Here is a 23,642-nt window from a genome sequence, read left to right on the forward strand (position 1 = left end):
GGGTGATTGGCAGCTGCTCTACGCGGTCCCTCTGGAGGAGGCGGGACTTCCGCAGAGAGCTTGATTGGGCCTCAAGGTGACGGTAACCGCGTGGAGGCGCAAGAAAGGCTGGAACTGGAGAGGGAGGGGTTCACGGACAGTTGGCTGCCGGGCTGGAAATCAAGCCGAGGACCTAGAGGTTGGGGAGAGCTCTGTGGGCGGGGCGAACCAGCCTGCAGGTCCCGGGATAGAATCACAGAGCCTCGGGTGGGCCTCTCCCGGAAGCGAGAGGGTTGAAGTTGAGTATGCTAGGTCCTGGTTGCGGGCCTTGGGGAAGACAAGGCTGGGGCAGAGATCGCGCCTGTTGTCCCTTCACTGACTGACATTTCCTTTACCCAGGTCCCCACATCAGGGCTAGAAGGAGCCCGAGTTCCCTAGGGATCTGTGGAAACTGCCCCGTGACTGTTGGAGAAGATGCCGTATCTTGGCTCCGAGGACGTGGTGAAGGAGCTGAAGAAGGCTCTGTGTAATCCTCACATTCAGGCTGATAGGCTGCGCTATCGGAGTGTCATCCAGCGAGTGATTAGGTATCACCTAACGCCCTAATTCCCCCATTGCCATCCCCAGCAGGCCTCTCTCCCCATGGCTGCGCAGAAAGAGTTAATGAACTTTCATACATGGCAGTTGTACGGTTTGGCCTTTCTGCTGCTCTGGAATGACATCTAAGTCTCCCTTGTGGGGCATATTTTGCTTCTTTTACTCAGCTGGGTGGTTTCATCCATATCTTGAACTTGTACTGCTGATCTATATCTAGTACAGACGTCCTTTTTTATCCTCAGACTCACACATCCTATTGCTTGCTTGGCATTTCTGCCTGGATAGGTCTTCAAAGACATGCAAAATAGCACCTGCATTCTTCCCTCCACCTTCCCAGACCTGCTCTTCAGCTTGTATTGTGTTGATAAATGTCACCACCCAGCTGACCAAGTGTGGGAGTCAGTCTTGATGACACCTGATCTTCACTGCTCAAGTCAGGTGGTATGGATTTATGGTTCTAAATATCCATCCTCTTTTTTAAAAATTGGCACTGCTGTTCCGGTTTCTTTATAAAAAAGAATTGCAGTAGTTTAAGAGTAGGTCAGGGCTTCCCTGCTGACTCAGTGGTAAAGAATCCACTGCCAATGCTAGAGACTCCAGTTCCATACCTGGGTCAGGAAGATCCCCTGGAGAAGGAAATGGCAACCGACTCCAGGATCCTTTCCTGGGAAATCCCATGGACAGAGGAGCCTGGCAGGCTACAGTCCATGGGGTTGCAAAAAGAGTCAGATATGTCTTAGCAACTAAACTACAACAAAGTATCAGGTCATCTTGAGTGACTAAAACAACAGCAGAGTATTAGGTCATCTTGCTCCCATTTCAGTTAGAATGATTTTCCAATATATGAATTTGACAATATATCTCTTGCCTGTAGCAAACTTTGTATCACAAACTTTAGCACGCACAGAAGTTTTTAAGAATGCTTTTTAAAATTTTAATGCTTTTTAAGAAAATGTAAAAATTTCATTTAATCCAGTAATTCTGATTTCAGTAGGTGGGATGGAGCCCAGGAATCTGCATTTTGAACAGACATCCCCTCAAATTCCTATAGAATAAAGTCCAAATTTCTTACCATAACATCCAAGGAACACCCTGTTAACTACCTTCAGACTGTCAAAAGAATATACCATTCTTGCTCATGTCCACAGTGTGTATCATTACCTATCTACTACACTTGTCTGGAGCTCCTGCTAATTTGGCTCAAGTATTACTTCTTGGCAGTGTTAGATACCCACTGTACCTTATCTGTTATTTCTGTTGTAATACTTATCAGTCATTCTGTAATTAGAGGTGTCCTTGTCTGCCTGCTTGGTAGATTTGAGTTCCTTCAGATCTGAGAACATGCCTTCCTCAGATTATGTCCCCAGAACATATCCCTGGAATGTAAAAGCTGAATGCCATTGCAATGTATCAATGCTAGGAATTCTGTAAGTGTTTGTTGAATGAATAGAAGAACGTTTATTGCTGGCCGTGTTAAGTTTTTATGTGATATGATAGAAAAGGTAGACCTGTTTGCTTCCCTCTAAAAGGTCACAATCTAGTTAACTATCCAGGACACATATAAGTAAAAGGCTTTCTGTGGGTTGGTGGTGGTGGGTTGGGGATTATAAATTTTACTTTTCCCTGCTGTGTGTGTTGGTTTCAGGCACATGACTCAAGGGGTGGACATGTCTGGTGTTTTCATGGAAATGGTGAAAGCTAGTGCCACTGTAGATATTGTTCAGAAGAAGTTAGTTTATCTCTACATGTGTACCTACGCTCCTCTGAAACCAGATCTAGCTCTCCTGGCCATCAATACACTGTGCAAAGACTGTTCAGACCCCAACCCGATGGTACGAGGGCTGGCATTACGGAGCATGTGTAGCCTCAGGTGAGCACTCTCTTCCCTTCCTGCATCCCAGTGGCTGAAGAGTTCATGTGGTCACAGGCAGATTTTTAATGATGACAATTTATTTGAGCTTCTTAATACTGGGGAAAACATGGTTGTAACTGGAACTCAGGTTGTCAGCCATTACTTTGGTTTAAAAAACTACATAGATGATTTTATTAAGGGATTTTTTTCTACCTTACTCTCAGTGAGATGGTTAAAGATTTCTAAATGTGTGTGTATTTTAACTTGCCTTTGCAGCATTATTCCACATTGAAAAGTCAAGTGATGCTTTTTAAGTTTGGCAGCAGCTTTCTTGAGTTTGTTGAGAAGAGTCTGACCAATGCATATTCAAACATCTACTAAACCCTCTGTTAAGTGAATAGGGGCTAAATTATGTCAACACTAGTACTTTAGGATCTGGCTGACTCCAGAATGTGTTGCTTAGGATGCCTGGTGTGCAGGAGTATATCCAACAGCCAATTCTCAATGGTCTGCGGGATAAGGCTTCGTATGTCAGGAGGGTAGCAGTCCTTGGCTGTGCCAAGATGCATAATCTTCATGGAGACTCTGAAGTGGGTAAGTTTCAATGTAATCTATCATCCTCAGTATTTATTTGTGCTTCCATTATATGACTTTGTAAAACACTATGTCGTTTTGGTAGAAAATAATAATGTGGTTCTACTGGATGTCCCTTTTTTAAAATTTCATTTTATTTCTTAAATTTATTTTTATTTGGAGGATAATTGCTTTACATGTTGTGTTGGTTTCTGCCATAGAACAACATGAATCATCCAGAAATATACATATATCCTCTCCCTCTTGAACTTCCCTTCCACCCTAGGTGTCTCTTTTAAGTAGGATGCAAGGCTTAGTATTTTCTGAGATTAAAGAAGTCCTTTCTTTGGGGTTCAGGTGAAAGTCTTTGCATCAACTACTTAGGATAGTCTGGAAATGGTGATTTTTAGCCTTGTACGTTGTTACTGCCTTTGTTACTTTTGTGTAATAGCAGAGAAGTTCAGTTTTGTCTGCCTGAAACTATTATTCTGGCTCTATCCCCATGACTCTGAAGCTTCTGTTTATATGAGATCTTTGTTCTTTTGTAGATGGTGCCCTGGTAAATGAATTATATAGTTTGCTGCGCGACCAGGATCCAATTGTGGTTGTGAACTGCCTGAGGTCTCTAGAGGAAATTCTGAAACAGGAAGGAGGTGTTGTGATCAATAAGCCCATCGCCCACCATCTCTTAAATCGGTTTGGATGCCTCTGTTCTCTTTTTATCATGATCAGATCTGCATCTCTGCATCATAGTGGGATCTTGTTGATGTATTGAATGAAGGAGAGGTTCTTGAACAACTTCTCTAGAGCAGTAAAAAAAAGCTAACTGTAACCATTAACTACCTCATGTTTCATTGTAAGTTTTGTGTTTTTTGGTCTTAGTTTCTTTTGATAATATAGAGAGATGGCAGAAAGATCCTTCGGGGATAGGTTCTGTCCCTGCAGTCATTATGTCCCCCAAACTAAGCCATTCACACATACTATCTTACAGTGTAGAGCCTGGGTCTAGGGTATAGCAATCATGTCTTTGGCCCTAGATGAGTATGCATTTGTACTGTGAACTCATCTTGTTATTTAAAGACTTTGTATAAACTTTAAGTAATATATAAAAAGAATAATGCAATTATGGTACAACCTATTTTTAAGAACTCCCCCCTTATTGTGATGAGCAGATGACTAGTGACAGAGCAGTCGCATGGAGGTGGTCCTATTTTTGTTGCTAACATAGCCCATTTGTTTTCTTTTTTGGATAGAATGTCAAAACTGGACCAGTGGGGCCAGGCTGAAGTCTTGAACTTTCTGCTCCGTTACCAACCCCGAAGTGAGGAGGAGCTGTTTGACATTCTCAATCTCTTGGACAGTTTTCTCAAGAGCAGCAGCCCAGGCGTGGTGATGGGAGCAACCAAACTCTTTCTGATCTTGGCCAAAAAATTCCCCCACGTACAGACGGACGTGCTCATGCAAGTCAAGGGCCCTCTGCTGGCTGCCTGTTCTTCAGAGAGCCGAGAGCTCTGCTTTGCTGCCCTCTGCCATGTGCGCCAGATCCTGCACAGCTTGCCGGGTCACTTCAGCAGCCACTACAAGAAGTTTTTCTGCTCCTATTCGGAGCCGCACTACATCAAGCTCCAGAAGGTGGAGGTGCTGTGTGAGCTGGTGAATGACGAGAATGTGCAGCAGGTGCTGGAGGAGCTTCGGGGGTACTGCACCGACGTGTCCGCCGACTTTGCGCAGGCCGCCATCCTCGCCATTGGTAGGTGTCGGCTGCTTTTCCTTCATGAGAGCCTACACCAAACAGCTAGAGAGCTGGGGAACCACAGGGAGCAAAAGCGAATGAGTCTTGCTTCAAGGGAAAGTATCTAGCACCAAAAAATTGGGTCAGTGACTACAAAAAAGTGGAGGAGGAAGGCTCTTTTGGTCAACACCAGTGTTGCCATGTCTTTCTAGGATATAGACTACAGGTGATTCAAACTATCACATGATTAATTCACTGATTTTAAAAAACATTTATTTATTTTGGGTTGCACTGGGTCTTAGTTGCTGCTCTGAGGCTTTCTCTAGTTGAGGAGAGTGGGGACTACTCTGTTGTGGTACACGGGCTTCTCATTGTGTGGCTTCTCTTTTTGTGGAGCATGGACTCTAGGTGCACCGGCTTCCCTACCTGTAGCTCTTGGGCTCTGGTGCGCTGGCTGGGTAGTTGAGGCTCCTGGGCTTAGCTGCCCCACGGCAAGTAGGATCTTCCTGGAACAGGGATCGAACCCATGTCCCCCTGCATCGGTAGGCAGATTCCCGTCCACTGTTGGACCATCCGGGAAATCCATCACAATTTATATTGCCTTTTGTTGTACCTTACCGAAAATGCTTTTCTGTATATCATCTTCCCACAGTCTTGTGAGGCAGTCAAGAAAAGTGGACAAGTGGTTACTAACTTGGTTTTCAAGATGAAGCAACTCGGGCACAAAAAGGTTCTTAAATTGCCCAAAGTTTATATAGTTCCTGAACTGGGACTGAAACCCAGCTTTCCTGACTCAAAGTCCTGTGTCAATTCAACAATCATTTATTGAGCTTCTACTCTGGGCTATTCCGTATTATGCTGAGTAGACCAACATGGAGTAAAACCTAAGGCCTACAGACCTTTTCACACTACCATGTCTGGAATTTAAAGAGCTAGAGTGAGCCACAGCATGAAAGCAGCTGGGGAGCTCAGTTTTGGAGGGCTTCAAGGGAAGGAGGAGAAGGAACTCTCCTATGTAGAATAAAGTATGGCTATTTTTAGGGGCAGAGAAGAGGAAACAAAGAGGGAAGTAGAAATTCTGCCATCCGGAGGCTGCGGTCAAGTGTCCCAGCAGGAATACTCCTGTGTATGTGTGCTGCAACAAACTGGCTGCCACATAAATACTCTGAAAGTTTTCAGCCTGTTCAACGGGAAATTCATTTTTACCTAAGTTCTCTTAAATTCTTATTTCATCAAGCAAGGTGTGATTTTTTTTTTAGGTGTTTCCTGTCCTCTTTGTTTTTGGTTGGTAGGAAATTGTTTTAGAATGAGGTGGTAATATTTGATTTAACACTTTTTCTGCTTTCCTTCCTCTGTAGGTGGCATCGCCAGGACCTACACGGATCAGTGTGTGCAGATTCTAACAGAGCTGCTGGGGCTTCGACAAGAGCACATTACCACGGGTAATAGCTACCATTCTAGGATTTTTTTTGTGTGTTTCGGAGGGGAACCAATTTCCTGGCCTGTGATGGTTTCTCAGAACATGTTTGTTGCTGAGTATGAGAGGTTTAAGTTTTTCTTTACGTCATTGTCTGTTGCCATCAGAGGAGCACATAGACCTAACGGCAGGGAGTCCTCAGGTTGCCGTGAGTCTTCGAGGCTGTTGTACAGCTAGTGAAGGGAGCTAGGGTGACCTTGGAGAAGGCATGGCACCCACTCCAGCACTCTTGCCTGGAACATCCCATGGACGGGGGAGCCTGGTAGGCTGCAGTCCATGGGGTCGCTAAGGGTCGGGCATGACTGAGCGACTTTACTTTCACTTTTCACTTTCATGCATTGGAGAAGGCAATGGCAACCCACTCCAGTGTTCTTGCCTGGAGAATCCCAGGGACAGAGGAGCCTAGTGGGCTGCCGTCTATGGGGTCGCACAGAGTCGGATACGACTGAAGTGACTTAGCAGCAACAGCAGGATGACCTTGCTTGTCATTTCCCCACCTTTGTCCCTCTTTTTGCTTTACAACAGCAGCTGTAAGCAGTGGCTGCCAGGCCTGGGACTAGAATGACGCAAACAAGGTGCCAAGGATACAGACATTTAAAGAGGGGCTCACTATTATATAGACCACGGATAAACAACAGGGTCCTACTGTGCAGCACAGGGGTCTGTATGCAGCGTCCTGTGATGAGCCAGAACGGAGGCCTTCCCTGGTGGCCTAGTGTTTAAGAACCCACCTGCCAATGCAGGGGACATGGGTTCAGTCCCTGGTGTGAGAAGATTCCACATGCAGCGGGGCAGCTAAGCCAGTGCGTCACAGCTACTGAAGCCCGTGCGCCTAGAGCTATGCCCTGCAACAAGAAAAGCCACAGCAATGAGAAGCCTATGCACAGCAACGGGAGAGTAGCCCCCACTTACCGCAACTAGAAAAAAGCCTGCACAGCAACGAAGACCCAGCACAGCTAAAACAAAAAGCCTTACGAGAAAAGAATATGTATATATGTGTATATGTAACGTATATAGAGAGTCACTCAGTCTCAGGTTCATGCAGGGGCTACCTCTGTGTGTCCTCTTGTGTTTTACAACCCGGCACCTTGCTCGCTTCACCATAGCCCCAGCCCGAGCGTCTCCATTTATACTTCAGAGCATCATTCAACAGCAGCACTTCCCCACATTTGTATATGGCTTTCCAGTTTACCAAGTGCCTTTACATACAGTAATTCTTGGATCCTCATGGCAATCAGAGAAGAGCAACATTCATTTAAGAAATCGTTGCCCATGCCAGACATTTCTCAGGTGATCACTGACCACCCCCTCCCACACCCATTTTGCAGACATTCCCGCAGCCCGACTGGGTGACTTTTCTTAAGGTTCCTTCCCACACGGAGGCTCTAACCTGTGCTCTTGTGTCCTGAGCTGTGCTGCAGTGGTGGTGCAGGCTTTCCGAGACCTGGCGTGGCTGTGTCCTCAGTGCACGGAAGCTGTGTGTCGGGCCCTGCCCGGCTGTGAGGAGAACATCCAAGACAGTGAGGTAGGCCACGATTCCCCTTTACTTCCGGATAAAGGGGCGGTGCTTGGGACCTGCTGTGAAATGGAATCGAATTATTCTTTCTATCCAGTGTCTGAAGTGGGAATTCTTAGAATCTGTTGCCACCTCAGATTCTCTTTTGGGTGTAGGCGGGATATAAATTATGAAAATATTAGGATTTAACTATGGTTTCCTTACAAATATTTTGATACCATTATTCTCATGTAACATATTCATTATTTTGAGTGAGAGATTTAGACCATAGGGTTTTCAGCTGGCATGAAAAGCAGAGTCATTTGTGGACTTTCTACATATGTTTAGGCTTCATCCCAGATCTACTCAGATATTCAGAAGTGGGAACCCCCGGACACATAGTTTCAAGAAGCCTCGCAGGCGATTCTGATGTGCACTCTAGGTTAATCACTTTAATAGAGTAACTTAGGGAAATCTTCCAGTAACTTCCACTGAAGCATGAAACCCCAAATTGGGGCCAAAGCCCCAAAATCTTTATTGCTTAAACAACATAGGCGTGAGAGTCATAAGTCTCCTTTTTTGTGGTAGAATTTTGTTCCTGTTTTTTGTAGAGTTTAGTAGGGGGTAGATCAATAAATGCAAGTTGAAGCAAATAAAATATACTTTTTCTGCTAACTCTAGGGGGAAAGCAAAACCTGCTGCTGTCTGCCGTCTGCTCTCGCCTGGGTTTTGGACAGCCAAATGTTAAGCATCTGTTCTTACTCCCTAATTCCCTAGGGGAAGCAGGCACTTATCTGGTTACTCGGTGTCCATGGGAAGAGAATCCCCAATGCTCCTTATGTGTTGGAAGACTTCATAGAGAATGTGAAGTCAGAGACGTTCCCAGCTGTCAAAATGGAGCTGCTCACAGCTGTGCTGCGCCTCTTCTTCTCTCGCCCAGCCGAATGCCAGGACATGCTAGGCCGCTTGTTACACTACTGCATAGGTAGGCTCTTCAGAGGAAATGGTACTTGCTGTGGCCAGTTGTGTATACTTCCTGGTGGCTCAGATGATAAAGAACCTGCCTGCAATGCAGGAAATCCAGGATTGATCCCTGGGTTGGAAAGATCCCCCAGAGAAGGGGGAGAATGGCAACTCACTCCAGTATTCTTGCCTGGAGAATTCCATGGACAGAGGAGCCTCATGGACTACAGTCCATGTGATCACAAAGAGTCAGACACAACTGAACGACTAACACTTTCACGGTGGGTCGTAGAGGTTCTCACAGCTTTCATTGTTTGATGAGCCGTGTCTGGGACCCAAGGAGAAAATGTCAACATTTTCTAGGGTTTCCTCCCTCCTATTCTGGTGGGCACAGGAATAGAAAGAATGTTTTTATTTTTAATTAACTCAATCTGTTATCTTACCTCAGAGGAAGAAAAGGACATGGCAGTACGAGATCGAGGTCTCTTCTATTATCGCCTCCTCTTAGCTGGCATCAGTGAAGCAAAGCAGATCCTGTGTAGCCCTAAATCTGACCCTTCCCTCAGACTTTTGGAGGATCAGGCAGAAAGACCTGTGAACAGCTGGGCCTTGGACTTCAACACTCTGGTGCCAGTATACGGCAAAGCCCGCTGGGCAACCATATCTAAATGCCAGGGAGTAGAACATCATGGCCCAGAGCTTCCTAACACTGCAGCCTTTCCCACATCAGGTAAAAATCATTCTTATTTTCTATCTTGTCATGAAAAATCTTTATAGTAGAGAGTAAAGTACCCCAGCTAAACTTCAGATTGTTGCTTGAATTTTGTCTTTGTGAACAAGAAAATTTGCCATTGGTTATTTAAGCCATTTCTCCAAAGATAAAAATCACATTGTGTACTTTTGGAAATCTAGATTTAAAAATGTAGTTTCAGCAGACTGAGAGCGTCTCTTAAATAAGCTTTCTGACTCTTGTAGGACCCCTGATTCCTGAAGAGAACAAGGAGAGGGTTCAGGAACTCCCTGATTCCGGAGCCCTCATGCTCATCCCCAATCACCAGCTTCCTGCTGAGTGTTTTGAGAAAACTTGGCTGAGCCTCAAAGTTGCTCATCAGCAGGTGTTCCCGTGGCAGGGAGCAGTCCATCCTGACACCCTGCAGATGGCGCTGCAAGTCGTGAACATCCAGACCATCGCAATGAGCCGGGCTGGGATTCAGCCATGGAAAGCCTACCTCAGTGCTCAGGACGACACTGGCTGTCTGTTCCTAACAGAACTGCTGCTGGAGCCTGCGAATTTGCAAATGCAGATCTCAGTGAAACAAAGCGAGGCGCGGACAGAGACACTGAAGAGTTTTATTTCTGTTTTAGAAACTGTGATTGGAACGATTGGAGACATAAAATCATAATGGCTTCTTGTCTGTCCTGAGTGAGATGAATAGCTGTCAGAGTTCCTTAGTTTTTCTTATTATCACTGCTTGTAAGTCCAGATAATATCAAATGCAAAGGAGAAGGGAAATTTGGGAGTGAGGATTCTTCCATTTTTGTCCAAAGAACATTGACATGTTCCTGTCATACCTATAGGTTAATGATCCCACGTTTCCAAGTGATGTTGTAAAGGTTAATGTTGTTGGGGAGAGAGTGAGGGTAGTATTTGTATTCTTTTCTAATTAGTTTAAGGGATTATTTTACTAATTAAAGATGTCTGATGTGTCTGGAAACGGACAGGGACATCAGTTTGTAAAGGTCATCTTTTCTTCCCTGGATTACTACAGTAAATTCCTTACTGTTAATAATATTTCTGCTGCTGCTGCTGCTAAGTCGCTTCAGTCGTGTCTGACTCTGTGCGACCCCAGAGATGGCAGCCCACCAGGCTCCCCCATCCCTGGGATTCTCCAGGCAAGAACACTGGAGTGGCTTGCCATTTCCTTCTCCAGTGCATGAAAGTGAAAAGTGAAAGTGAAGTCGCTCAGTCTTGTCCGACTCTTAGCGACCCCATGGACTGCAGCCTACCAGCCTCCTCTGTCCATGGGATTTTCCAGGCAAGAGTACTGGAGTGGGGGTGCCATTGCCTTCTCCATAATATTTCTAATCATGCTTTTTAGGCCAGAGTTCAAAGCCCTAGCATGGTCTCCAAAGTTCGTCCTCTGTGCCGTGTCTCAATGCTCACCAAAATACCCCGTGTTCTGGCAAAAGCAAAGCACTTGCAGTTCCCTGAATATACTCAGCTCTCTCTTATCTCTGTGCTTTTATTTCTTGCCTAGATTATTTCCTCACCCTCATATCTTTTTAAGTAACACTTAGTCTATCTTTTGGTGTTCAGTTCAGGTATGAGCTCTTTTAGGATGTTTTCTGTGACCCTCGCTGCCTTCCTTAGGGGTTTCATTCAAGCTGTGAAAGCAGTCAGTGCATATGTCTCACAGTACTATTGGGGTGGCGCTAAAGGACCCACCTCCCAATGCAGGAGATGTAAGAGACATGCGTTCGAACCCTGGTTTGGGAAGATCCCCTGGAAGAAAACCCATTCCAGTATTCTTGCCTGGAGAATCCCATGGACAGAGGAACCTGGTAAACTACAGTCCATAGGGTCGCAAAGAGCCGGACTGAAGTGACTTAGCACAGCACAGCAGTACTATTGTAATTGTTTTCTTGTCACTCTTTCTCATGCTTAATTTTCTTCATAACTGACCACATTTTATACATGGTGACAACTTATGGCCAAAACAGATGTAATAAACTGATGGTAAAGTAAAAATAACCAGAGAACCCAGCATAGGAAAAATAAAAATACCTGTTAAGACCAGCTGGGTTAGGGATGGGAAAGTATACAAATGTCCAGGCTGAAAGGGCCTACATAGTTGATACAGTTGAGGTTGTATTTAGCTTTGTAAGTGATTTGCATGCTAAGTAGCTTCAGTCATGTCTGACTCTTTGTGACCTGGTGGACTGTAGCCCACCAGGCTCCTCTGTCCGTGGGGATTCTCCAAGAAGGAATACTGGAGTGGGTTGCCAAGCCCTTCTCCAGGGGATCTTCCCGACTCAGGGGTCGAACCTGCGTCTCGTGTGTGTCCTGCATTGGCAGGCGGGTCTTTACCGCTCGCGCTGCCTGGAAGCAGCCAGAATAAAGAGGAATGCTTGTGCACGTGTCACCAGAGAGAAATAAATATTTCAATTCTAATTTCTAAAAGAAATGTACATGTAGTTTTACACGGATGGCACTGAATGGTATGTAGAATACTCGTGTGGCAAGTTAGTAAAGTGTTTCACATGACTTTCCTGTGGTGTTCGTCAATCTGAACGAGAGCATAATTTTAGTATGAAGCTTAGTGAGGGCATTCTTCAAGGACTAAAGATACTATGACCCAAATATCATCCAGCTTAACTCAAGGATTTCTACCTGGATCCATAGATGGACTGCATATCCTTCAAATAATGCTTTGCCTATGATTTCTCTCAGCTAAGCTTTTAATAGGAGTAGAAAACAGATAGTGATGAATTTTCTGGCAAGGACCTGGATTTAGTCAGTTGTCTGTCTCTGCCAGACAGTTTTTAGGGACAGTGATTATCTTTCTTTCCTTCTGTCTACAGTGCCTATGAGATAGTGGTTACTCAATAAATAGTATTGAATGAATGGCTGTAAGTTTTGAATAATTAGATTCTGATAGTATTTGTAAACTTGTGTTTGAAGTGTGTTTTGTTATATTGCGTCGACCATATAGAAGATAATAGATGGAATTCCATCTCGGCTAGGGTTTCTCAGAAGTGGTGCTACTGACATTTGGGGCCATATAATTCTTTGCTGTAGGGGGTTTATCTGTGCTGCTGCTGCTAAGTCGCTTCAGTCGTGTCCGACTCTGTGTGACCCCGTAGACGGCAGCCCACCAGGCTCCCCCAACCCTGGGATTCTCCAGGCAAGAACACTGGAGTGGGTTGCCATTTCTTTCTCCAATTTATCTGTGCACTGTAGGATAATCATCAGAATCTCTGATCTATACCATTAGATGCCCCCAAACCCCCGTTGTGGCAACTAAAAATATCTTCAGATGTTGCCAGGTTACCATGGAAGTGAAAAATCACCCACAGTTGAAAAAGACAGATCTGGATCCTGGATCCCCAGGGACTGGAAGGAGGAGGATCACAACAGCTTCAGAATCACTTTCCATATTTTCACTTTTCAGTTAAACTGAATGTTTAATTAGGTACTAAAACAAAGTCGAAGTGTTAAGTACTGCCAGTTTTAAGTGTTGGAAGGAAATAGGATGTAAGTGGTAGAAATTGAGTAAATTGATTGACTTCTTAAAAAATTAAGGGTTATCACTGAAATGTTGAACCAAAGAAAATTAGGCACAGCTCAGAATTGAAAGTTAACTACACTGATCCTAACTATAGGAGCTTTTAGAATATTAAGCCCTGCTTGGTTGCTTTCCTGTAAAGTGAGAAGCATAGCAGAATATGAAACTGTTGCCATTGAAAACATCACCCTGTTGGCAGAATGCAAAGAGGAACTTAAACTTTTGATAAAGATGAAAGAGGAGAGTGAAGAAACTGGCTTAAAAGTCAACATTCAGAAAACTAAGATCATGGCATCTGGTCCCATCACTTCAGGGCAAATAGATGGAGAAACAATGGAAATAGTGACAGACTTTATTTTCTTGGGCTCCAAAATCACTGTAGACAGTGACTGCAGCCATGAAATTAAAAGATGCTTGCCCATTGGGAGAAGAGCTATGACAACCTAGAAAGCAGACACCACTTTATTGACAAAGGCCCGTATAGTCAAAGTTATCGTTTTTCCAGTAGTCACGTACAGATGTGAGAGTTGGACCATAAAGAAGGCCAGTACCAAAGGACTGATGCTTTTGAACTGTGGTGTTGGAGAAGACTTTTGAGAGTCCCTTGAACAGCAAGGAGATAAAACTGGTCAATCCTAAAGGAAGTCAATCCTGAATATTCATTGGAAGGACTGATGCTGAAGCTGAAGCTCCAGTACTTTGGCCATCTTATGGGAAGAGCTGACTCATTGGAAAAGACCCTGATGCTGGGAAAGATTGAAGGCGGGAGGAGAACGGGATGACAGAGGATGAGATGGTTGGATGGCATCACTGACTCGATGGACATGAGTTGTGTGTGTTTTTTTTTTCTTGCTGTTAAGGAACTGGTTTATTTAACTGTATCAGTGCCATGGAAATTTATGGACATGGGAGTTGTACAAACAGAGGACTGCCTATACATTTTTTACATTGACCCAGAAAGGCTTGAAGAGATGACTGCTGAGTAATAAAACAGTCCATCTAAATTTACATCAAATAATTTATCTTAAGGTACCCAAAAGGCAGTGTTAGTGCACACTGAGTACATATGTGTCATTTGGCAAAACCAACTTTAACATGTATCTTAGAATTACAGAACTTTAGAAATACAGAAAGGGTCACAATCAGACACCACAAATTATCCAGCATGTTTGTTATGAATTATTTCTCCTCCTTTGATTTCAGTTTGCTCATACAGCCACTTTTGATCACAGCGGCATCACATTTGGTAGAACCGCAGGCAGGACAAGCATAGAAACAGCCTAAGCAGTCTTCATCGAGGCAGTCACAGAGGTTCATTCCGCTGAAAATCAGGAGACCCTGGCTATTGTAGATCTTACTCTTTGCCGGGATCACTTGTCTGTCTGAACCAGCTGTTGCATTTTAGGTAAGCCTTCTTTTTTCTCTTTTACCAGTTTCTGGAGCAAATTCAGTTTGTTTTCCTGGGTTTGCAAATTGTCATGACCTCAAAGCTTTAGCAGTTCTTCCATCTGAGTCAGGTTTTCTTTTCTGCCGGTCTTCAGAATCAACATCCACACTTCCATTGATTATCTGTGTACATTTTGGACAAAGTTTCCAACCAGGTACAAGCTGTCTTCCAAATTTTACACTCAGAAAAGTGGCATCATCTAAATCAATTACATGTAAATTTTTTTTGGCTAGTTTTTTGTGTATGTTAAATGGGTCACAACATGACTTCTGCAAATCCTCAAATCTGTCGATGTAAACTTTTGCATAATGGAAGCAAATTGTATTGTTCCCAGAAAGTGTCATTCCAGTTCTCAGTTGAAGTAGAAGCATGTCATTTGATGACAATTCTTGCAAAGTCTTGAAACCTGTATGACGAGTATAATGGGTTTTATGGCACTCATTTGTGGTCTGAAGCTGGACTCCAACTGAACATGGATCCATCATACTTGATTCTAGTAAATTTCCTCTTTCTGATTTTCGCCTAGAGATCACTCTCTAGCAGATCACCCTTTAGCTCGAGCTCTCCACCGACCCAGTGCGCACCACACCCGCCACCTCTCTGCACATGAGTTTGAGCAAGCTCTGGGAGTTGGTGATGGACAAGGAAGCCTGGAATGCTGCAGTCCATGGGGTTGCAAAGAGTCGGACATGACCGAGTGACTGAACAACAGCAACAACAATTTAAAAATCATCTCAATGAAGAACTGACTGGAAGAACTGACTGTTCTTAACTATCACCTGGTTTTACTCATTTACAAGCAAAATGATTAAGGCTTCCCTGGTGGCTCAGATGGTAAAGAATCTGCCTGCTGTGCAGGAGACCCGGGTTCGAACCCTGGTCAGGAAGGCTCCCCTGGAGAAGGGAATGGCAACCCACTCCAGTATTCTTGCCTGGAGAATTCCATGAACAGAGGAGCCTGGTGGGCTATAGTCCATGGGGTCCCAAAGAGTTGGATGTGACTTAGCAACTAACACTTTTACTTTCATAAAATGAAGTTAATTATTTAATATTCCTCCTCCCTAGGAGCACTCTCTAGTCTCTGCAGATATATTGGTTTGATGATATAGGCAGATGCTTATCTTTAAAATCTATGAAGGTAGTTGATACTGTGCTTTTAGAAAAATGTCCTTCTAATGTCTTGGTAACACATATAATGAGGGCCCACCAATGACTGTGGTGCTTTGGAACATTACAGAAGCAATCATTTACATAATTCCTGATGATCAGTTTTGGGTTTCCCTGGTGGCTCAGAGGGTAAAGCATCTGCCTACAATGTGGGCGATCCGGGTTCGATCCCTGGGTCGGGAAGATCCCCTGGAGAAGGAAATGGCAACCCTCTCCAGTACCCTTGCCTGGAAAATCCCATGGACTAAGAAGCCTGGTATGGCAGCCTACAGCCTATGGGGTCGCAAAGACTCGGACACGACTGAGCGACTTCACTTTGATGATCATTTGACAGCTATGGACCAGCAACTGTTAGATGCCTCCATTCCCTCCTCCTTTTTGAATTGGAGTTCTGTTACAATTATTCTAGCACTTTTTCATAGGTTGAGTGTTTAGGGGTGAGGAGACAAAGAACTTTTTTTCTTAGTTACAGGTCATCACATTGAAAGGAGCAGTACCCCAGGATCCTCATTCACATGCAGGCCTGGTACAGATGACAAGATCCTGGATTTTGAGCTAATGATATAATGAGATGAGGCTTTGGGAAAAAAGATATAAATTATGACCAGAGCAGCAAGAGAAGCAAGTGAAAGTGAAAAAATTCTGGCCTCATTTTTCAGTAATAATTAAGAGTACAATATTTGAACTACACGAGTGAAGAGTATATGGGCTGGGGGCAGGGAGGGGAAGGAATGGTTGGAAGGGTATTCCATTGAAGGCCCTGCTGCTGCTGCTAAGTCACTTCAGTCGTGTTCGACTCTGTGTGATCCCACAGACGGCAGCCACCAGGCTCCCCCATCCCTGGGATTCTCCAGGCAAGAACACTGGAGTGGGTTGCCATTTCCTTCTCCAATGCATGAAAGTGAAAAGTGAAAGTGAAGTCGCTCAGTCATGTCCGACTCTTGGCGACCCCATAGACTGCAGCCTACCAGGCTCCTCCATCCATAGGATTTTCCAGGCAAAGTACTGGAGTGGGGTGCCATTGCCTTCTCCATTGAAGGCCCAGAGAGAAGTAAATAAAGGAGGAAATTTTACCCCACATTGCTCATGAAAGATATACTCTGGTTCTCTAGCCTTACACCATTGACTGTACGAAATAATGCAAAGGATATATAAGATTATGTAAAGACTAGATTCCCAAAATTGTATTTGCCCATACGTATACTAGTAGTGAAATAAGGAAGGTGGTTTATTATTATGGGGAAAGGTTTACTACTGATAGTAAGACATACTTGGTTTTAAATTTCTGTTCTACCGCTTACTGATGCCACTTACCTTGGGGAGGCTATTTAACACCAGCTGGATTGTATCTTACAATTTTTTGTGTGTGTGTGTATTATTTTGGGAGTATGTCATAAATGTATTTGTTGGAATCCTTAACTTGTCAGTGGCTAGCTTTAGTGTGAAAGGACTTTGGCCTAGAATTATCTTTGCAGAATCTTCTGACATTAGAGATCTGAAAGCTACTTAGACGCTGTTTTTAGCCTTAGTGATAATGACAAATAAAAATGACCCTTTAGCTATATAATTCCTATTCCTAGTCCCAAAGGAACGTATGATTTTTTTTTTTTTAAGAATGGAATAGAAAGCAGAAGATTGGCTCTGAATGTTTTGCAAGCTAGAAATTCCACTTTGAACAATTAACTTACTGTTTATGCTTGAATGTCATCCTCCTAGTTCACCAGGTCAGAATACCCTGGAAAGGTTGATAGGTTTGAGTGCTGCTTCTGAGACACAAACCCAGAATCTAGGTGTAGCTTCATTAAGAAGGCAACCACTAAAAATAAGTGTCCAGTCCTGAGAACCTGTAAAACACTGATGGAGTCCAGCCCTGTTGGAAGAACCCAGTATAATTCTATTAGAGAATAGATCCCAGATTCCTTTCATCTCGGTGATTAGACCTTGGGCTAAAAGGAAGACATTTAACTCTTGCTGTATTTCAGGTGGGTTTCCCTGATGGCTCAGACAGTAAAGAATTACCTGCAAAGCAGGAGACCCAGGTTTCCCTGGGTCAAGGATATCCCCTGGAGAAGGGAATGGCAACCCACTCCAGTATTCTTGCGTGGAGAATCCCATGGACAGAGGAGCCTGGATGACTACAATCCATAGCGTCACAAAGAGTTGGATGTGACTGAGCAACTAACACACACACATATTTCAGATACTGCTTGATCCTCCCACATAACATTATCTTATTTAATCCTCATTATTTCCCTGTGAAATACTTTGTATTATTCCCATTTACAATTCCTCAAATGCCCCAATTTTTATTCATCTCAGCTTTTATATGTCCTGTTCCCTCTATCTGGAATGGTTTTACTCCTACTCTTTGCCTAATGAGTCCTTACTTGTCCTTCAGAGCTCCTCTCAGATGTTAAGACTTAAAGGAAGCCTTCTTTATTTTGGTTTGTTTCCTTATTACACACTATGTCTCAATAAGCACAAGAAATTATGTGATTAGTTATTTAATATCTGCCATTTATGTCCAGGTGTGAGCCCCATGAGGATAGGAATGTATCTGTGTCATTTTTCTGGATCATTTATATGCCAAGTATGTGCAGTTCCTTATACACAGGTACTCAGTAAATAATCAATGTGCCATTGTGGCAAATGAATGCCATCAGGAGTTGAATGTTTGTGTAATATAACTTCAAAAACTTCTTTCTTTAAATTGCACCATACCCAGAACCCAACAGGAAGTTTCTTAGTGATTATTACCCAAGAGGCTCTTCCTTGTCTCTATTTCAGTTTTAGATTGGCTATGTCACTAGTGTAAGTTATCCATTAACCCTGGCTTGGGTGTGGCTCTCAGGGAACTGAAAGTCTTCAATAAGCCTCCCCAGCTGTGTGCGGGTGAGCTCTGCAGAAGTCTCGCCCTTTCTGAGCAGCTGCTTTGAAGACAGGTGGACGGAAAGACTCCAGGACCCCACGTCCCATTAAGTAACTTTACATGAGGACACATCTGGTTTACCAGGGTTTCTGACTTCCTGCTGAACTGAATTGCTTGTTCTGTAGGAAAGCAAAACTTGACTGCAAATATACATCCAAAATGAGCCCCCGAACTTTTGAGGAACAAACAGAATGCATAGTGAACGCTCTCCTCGCAGACTTCTTAGGCCCCGCTTTGGAGGTTGGTAATCGGACCCTACAATGTGAAGAGCAATCAGATTCAGGTAAGACTTCTGGGCCTGAGGTGGTAATTGCAAGTCAGTAAGAAAACCTGAATCTGCTAACTTATTTCCTCTGAAGTCTCAAAAGGCAAACTAAGTTTTCAGCAATATCTGGAGTCCTCGTAGCAGGGAAAGAGATTCTCAGCGAAGGGAGAATTTTTTGTCTATTGGTGTTGACACTATATTAAAGATTTTCTTGGGAGGATGAGGACTGGATTGTTTAGAAATCTAGAGAACTTGCTTCAATGCCCAGGTCCCTGGGGCTTGCCATCACTTCAGGCATTGTGATAAATGCGACTGTGCTCCATTTTAGGGGAGGTTTCCTCTTTTGATGTGGCCATCATTGCGGGTCGCCTTCGGATGCTGGGTGACAAATTCAATGGAGAATTGGAAGCTTCTGCCAAAAATGTCATCGCAGAAACCATTCAGGGACAGGTCAAGTTTCCACTACTTCTTTCTATTTTTGGCTTCTGGTTTATTCTATTTCAGACACCGTTCTCTTACTATGCCTATACAACTGTGACTAAAAATGTTCTATGAAAGATTTGGGGGCTTATTGCATCCAAGGAGATACAGCAGGAATTCTTCAATTCCAAGTTTTTAGCAGTTAATCAAAGACAAGGTGGTATTGAGGTAAAAAGCTTTTGGCACAGGCTCATCAGCCTTCTGATTGTTTCTGATTGTTTTTCATCAGAGCTGTGCTTTATGGCATAGAATGTGTGTGTATATATATATACACACACACACTCTTGGTAAAACATTGGTAAAATGTTTTTTATTCTTGGTAAAACATTCTATTCTTTTAGCACCTTTTAAAATATTTTGCTGGTGAAAGTGAAAGTTGCTCAGTCATGTCCCAACTCTTTGCAAACCCACAGACTATACAGTCCATGGAATTCTCCAGGTCAGAATACTGGAATGGGTAGCCTTTCCTTTCTCCAGGGGTATCTTCCTAACCCAGGGATCGAACCCAGGTCTCCTGCATTGCAGGCGGACTTTTTACCAGCTCAGTCACAAGGGAAGCGTTTATTTTGTTAGTAATGGGCATCTTTTTTCCCCTCGAGATCCAGCAATAAAACTATATACAAGAAGGATAGGCATTTGACAAGTCTGATGCAATGGGGAATAAGTACTTACAGCGCCCAGTTAGGTGTATCTGGCTTTTCATCAGAGTCCTGATTCTTGGATTCTGTATTGGATATAAATACCATAGACCATGTCTTAGAAGAGGTTGCTGATTAATATCAATAATGACAGCTAGTATTAACGCATTACTTACCATGTGTCAGACAATATTCTAAATGTTTTACACTTATTATCTCATTTAATCCTTACACTACTCTATGAGGCATCATAGAAACAATTGTAGTGCAGCTTTTCCCCATGTATGTATAACACTGTGAGAGCAAACATCTAACCCAATTTTGTCCACTTGCTGTATTCACACAACTTAGACTGTAGAACCTATAGGCCAGGTGACCCCAACCTGTAAGATCTAATCCCTGATGACCTGAGGTGAAGCTGATGTAATAATAATAGAAATAAAGTACGCAATAAATGTAATGAGCTTAAATCATCTTGAAACCATCCCCCACCCCTAGTCTGTGGAAAAATAGTCTTCCACGAAACTGGCCCCTGGTGCCAAAAAAGTCAGGGACTGCTGATCGATCCTGTTTTCTGACTTAATATCCATTTAAGCAGATAAGGAAACTGTGTGTGTGTGCTTAGTCGCTCAGTCGTGTCTGACCCTTTCTGACCTCATGGACTGTAGCCCGCCAGGCTCCTCTGTCCATGGGGATTCTCCAGGCAAGAGTACTGGAGTGGGTGGCCATTTCCTTCTCCAGGGGATCCATCCCGGGATCAAACCCAAGTCTCAGGCATTGCAGGCAGATTCTTTACTCTGTGAGCCCCTAGGGAAGCCCAAGTTTCATGTGTACCACATAATTCCATTTCTGTATACACTGCAGCATGCTTGCCACCAAATGTCTGGTTTCTCTCCATTACCATAAAATTGACTGCCTTTTCATATTTTGACCTTATTTTTTATTTCAATGTGGACTCATGAGTTCCTACTTTATTCAATGGGTTATAATCTGTTGCTATCGTTATTTATTTGTATGCCCAAATTGCCCCAGATTCTACCAGTAGGAGTCCTTTCAATCTGGACTGTGATTTTGGCATGTCCCCATCATTCTCTCTGAGTACTACTTTAATTCCTTTTACAGAAGATCTTGTATTTTCCAAGCTACAACCTGAAATTAGCCATTTTCCAGGGAACTCTGATTTCTTTTTACAGAGAACATAATTTGGAAACCAGGATATAGGCACTCTCACTGTGGATGCCCTTCTCAGCTTCTTTGGGTTCTAACACCCTGCTCTGACTACCATGGGCCCTCTATGCCGCACCACAGAAATCTTTGTTGGCCCCACCTGGGGCTTCTTTTGTGGCTCAGCTGGTAAAGAATCCACCTGCAATGTGGGAGACCTAGATTTGATCCCTGGGTTGTGAAGAGCCCCTGGAGAAGGGAAAGGCTACCCACTCCAGTATTCTGACCTGTCAGGAGAATTCCATGGACTGTGTAGTCCATGGGATCGCCAAGAGTCAGACATGACTGAGCAACTTTCACTGGCCCCAAATAATGGCTTTTGGATCAAACTTTTGGGGAAGGGTAAAGGAAGAGGAAAAGCTTAATCTATTTTTTACTTTAGAGTTCCTAAGACTTCAGTCATTTAAGCCAGACATTCAGGATTTGACCAGCTCTACTATCATGTACTTAGGATTTTTCTTTCAAATCATTTTTTTTCTTTAACCATTTTGTTCATCCTGAGCAAATTGTGGGTTTGGTGGGCTACTTATGTTTTTTTTTCCTAATACCCATTGCAATAAATTAAAAAATATTAAAATAAGAAAAGTTTATCCATTTACTCTTTAAGATTACCTTATGGATGGGAGGGGAGTGGGGGGAAGAATGGATACATGTATATATACGGTTGAGTCCCTTCAGTGTTCACCTGAAACTCACAACATTGTTAATCAGCTATATCCCAATACAAAATAAAAAGTTTGAAAAAATATTACCTCAAAATAAATTTACTTAATTGGAAAAAAAAAAAAGACTACCTTAGATACAACCAATATGTCCTTGCCGTTCTTTGAGAAACACTTGCTTTACTGGGTTCCTGCAACTGCAGCCTCCTGTACCTTTTTAGTGGTACTCCACTGATAGATCTTCTCTTTCCCAGGCAGGATTTGTACTTCAGAACACAGTAAAATCTCTCAGCAATGCCTGGTGTGCCCAAGATTCCAGCTTGGCTTATGAGAGAGCCTTTCTGGCAGTGTCAGTGAAACTTTTTGAACATGTGGCCCGCATGGCTCCTGAGGTGGCAAGACAGGTGGTGAGGCCCATAACGAATATGATCAATGGCAACACTGCCATCCGAGAGTACATCCAGGGCCAGGGAGGATGGGTAAGTATTTTGGACCCCTGGCTTTGCTGGACATTGGCATTGTTTTTATATTAATATATATATTTATATTAATACCTGAGACTCCAGTTCATGGTTCTTTCTGTCAGTTGGAAACCATGCAGGTAAACAGGACTTCCAACTTTGCTGAAAATGACAGGATTATTCGGGGGTTTTTTTGCCATGGAAAAGGGGAGCAGTCAGAAGCTCAGCCAGCAGGTCTTGGACCCCAGAGTGTGCATGCATGCATGCATGCTAAAGTGCTTCAGTCATGGCCAACTCTTTTCAACCCTATGGACTGTAGCCTACCAGGCTTCTCTGTCCATGGGATTCTCCAGACAAGAAAACTGAAGTGGGTTGCCATGCCCTCCTCCAGAGGATCTTCCTGACCCAGAAATCGAAGCTGCATCTCTTGCATTGTCTCCTGCATTGCAGGCAGATTCTTTACCGTTAAGCTACCAGGGAAGCCCTGGACCCCAGAGGCAGGTTGCCTAAAATATTGACTGCTAACTTTGTCAAACTAATTTCTACTTCCTTCACATAATCATCTGCGATTATATTTATGGTGAGGTTGTAACGTCAGTCTGACTTTGCTCTACCCCTTGGTAAGTTTCTGGGTCTCCTTCCCCTAACATGTTTTGGGTGTGTGTTGAGGAAGTTCAGAATCATCTTACTATTGTCTAACCAAGAACAATGATATCTGCTGTAGTGGTAACGATAGGCGGCGTTCTAAGCCTATGCCTTACAGCATCTGCTCTGTGGAGCATGTCTTCATTTTCAGGATGAGCAAAAGCCTTAATAGGAGCTACCTTCCCTTAAGGTGTCTGCAGGTCTTTCTGGTTTCTTAAGGGAGCTCCTGAAGACCATCCCTTTGACTGTAGGATATTCATTGTCTTTCCTAGGAAAATCTGGAGGGCTGAAGAAGAGATGGAGCTGTTTCCCAGCCTGAACAGGACTTCTTTGACTGATCGGATGATTGATCTCTGGTGATTAAAATCAACCAAATTAAAAACAACCAAATAAAAACCCTCTTTCTCTTAGACAGCACTGAATTTAGCTGAATAATCTCTTTTCTACTGATTGTTAAAGTTAGGAGCATCTCCCAGAGGTCTACAGAGATTTTTATACTTTCTATTTTTACATGAGGGGTCTTCCACAGTGACACAGTAGTTTTAATGAGATTTTTAGTGCAACAAAGACCTCCAGACACAAAGTAATGACTTTAGAAGTGGAGTTCCAGGCAACAGAGCAGGTTGCTGGAGATAGTGTAGGGAAAAGGGAGCCCACAGTGAACCATTCCATCAGATTTAGCTCCATCCTCCGATAAGGCATCTTGTCTACTAATTTTGCAGTCTAAAGCATTTCAGGGAGATCTTTGGTTTAGAAAATCTTGTTATTTT

General features: G+C 43.5%; 2 protein-coding genes, 1 long non-coding RNA gene and 1 pseudogene across 8 annotated transcripts; 2 read left to right on the forward strand and 2 right to left on the reverse strand.

The window, feature by feature from the left end:
• Nucleotides 1–15: 15 nt before the first annotated feature.
• AP4B1 (adaptor related protein complex 4 subunit beta 1) lies at nucleotides 16–12,337 on the forward strand. Of its 6 annotated transcripts, none has more exons than XM_055584678.1 (11): nucleotides 16–76; nucleotides 379–566; nucleotides 2,222–2,446; nucleotides 2,892–3,022; nucleotides 3,550–3,697; nucleotides 4,255–4,751; nucleotides 6,092–6,175; nucleotides 7,632–7,735; nucleotides 8,483–8,690; nucleotides 9,117–9,398; nucleotides 9,644–10,483. In XM_055584678.1, the coding sequence occupies exons 2-11, from the start codon at nucleotides 454–456 to the stop codon at nucleotides 10,069–10,071; spliced, it is 2,220 nt and encodes a 739-aa protein (XP_055440653.1). In that variant the 5' UTR covers nucleotides 16–76; nucleotides 379–453; the 3' UTR covers nucleotides 10,072–10,483. The 6 variants fall into 6 exon arrangements, with proteins under 6 accessions (XP_055440653.1, XP_055440650.1, XP_055440651.1 ...); XM_055584675.1 differs by having other exon boundaries at nucleotides 57–178; XM_055584676.1 differs by lacking the exon at nucleotides 16–76 and adding an exon at nucleotides 147–277.
• LOC129654925 (uncharacterized) lies at nucleotides 4,564–21,150 on the reverse strand. Its single transcript, XR_008715662.1, has 4 exons — nucleotides 21,030–21,150; nucleotides 19,915–19,966; nucleotides 7,601–7,788; nucleotides 4,564–4,804 (listed from the first exon to the last, which is right to left on the reverse strand). It is a non-coding gene; the product is annotated as an uncharacterized LOC129654925 (long non-coding RNA).
• On the reverse strand, nucleotides 13,959–15,088 carry LOC129654922 (ARL14 effector protein-like; annotated as a pseudogene).
• On the forward strand, nucleotides 18,458–23,289 carry BCL2L15 (BCL2 like 15). The gene is made up of 4 exons (XM_055584684.1): nucleotides 18,458–18,780; nucleotides 19,091–19,212; nucleotides 22,021–22,245; nucleotides 23,145–23,289. The coding sequence occupies exons 1-4, from the start codon at nucleotides 18,657–18,659 to the stop codon at nucleotides 23,160–23,162; spliced, it is 489 nt and encodes a 162-aa protein (XP_055440659.1). The 5' UTR covers nucleotides 18,458–18,656; the 3' UTR covers nucleotides 23,163–23,289.
• The last annotated feature ends 353 nt before the right edge of the window (nucleotides 23,290–23,642 follow it).

The sequence above is a fragment of the Bubalus kerabau genome, chromosome 6, assembly GCF_029407905.1.
Source record: "Bubalus kerabau isolate K-KA32 ecotype Philippines breed swamp buffalo chromosome 6, PCC_UOA_SB_1v2, whole genome shotgun sequence".
Lineage (NCBI taxonomy): Eukaryota > Metazoa > Chordata > Mammalia > Artiodactyla > Bovidae > Bubalus > Bubalus kerabau.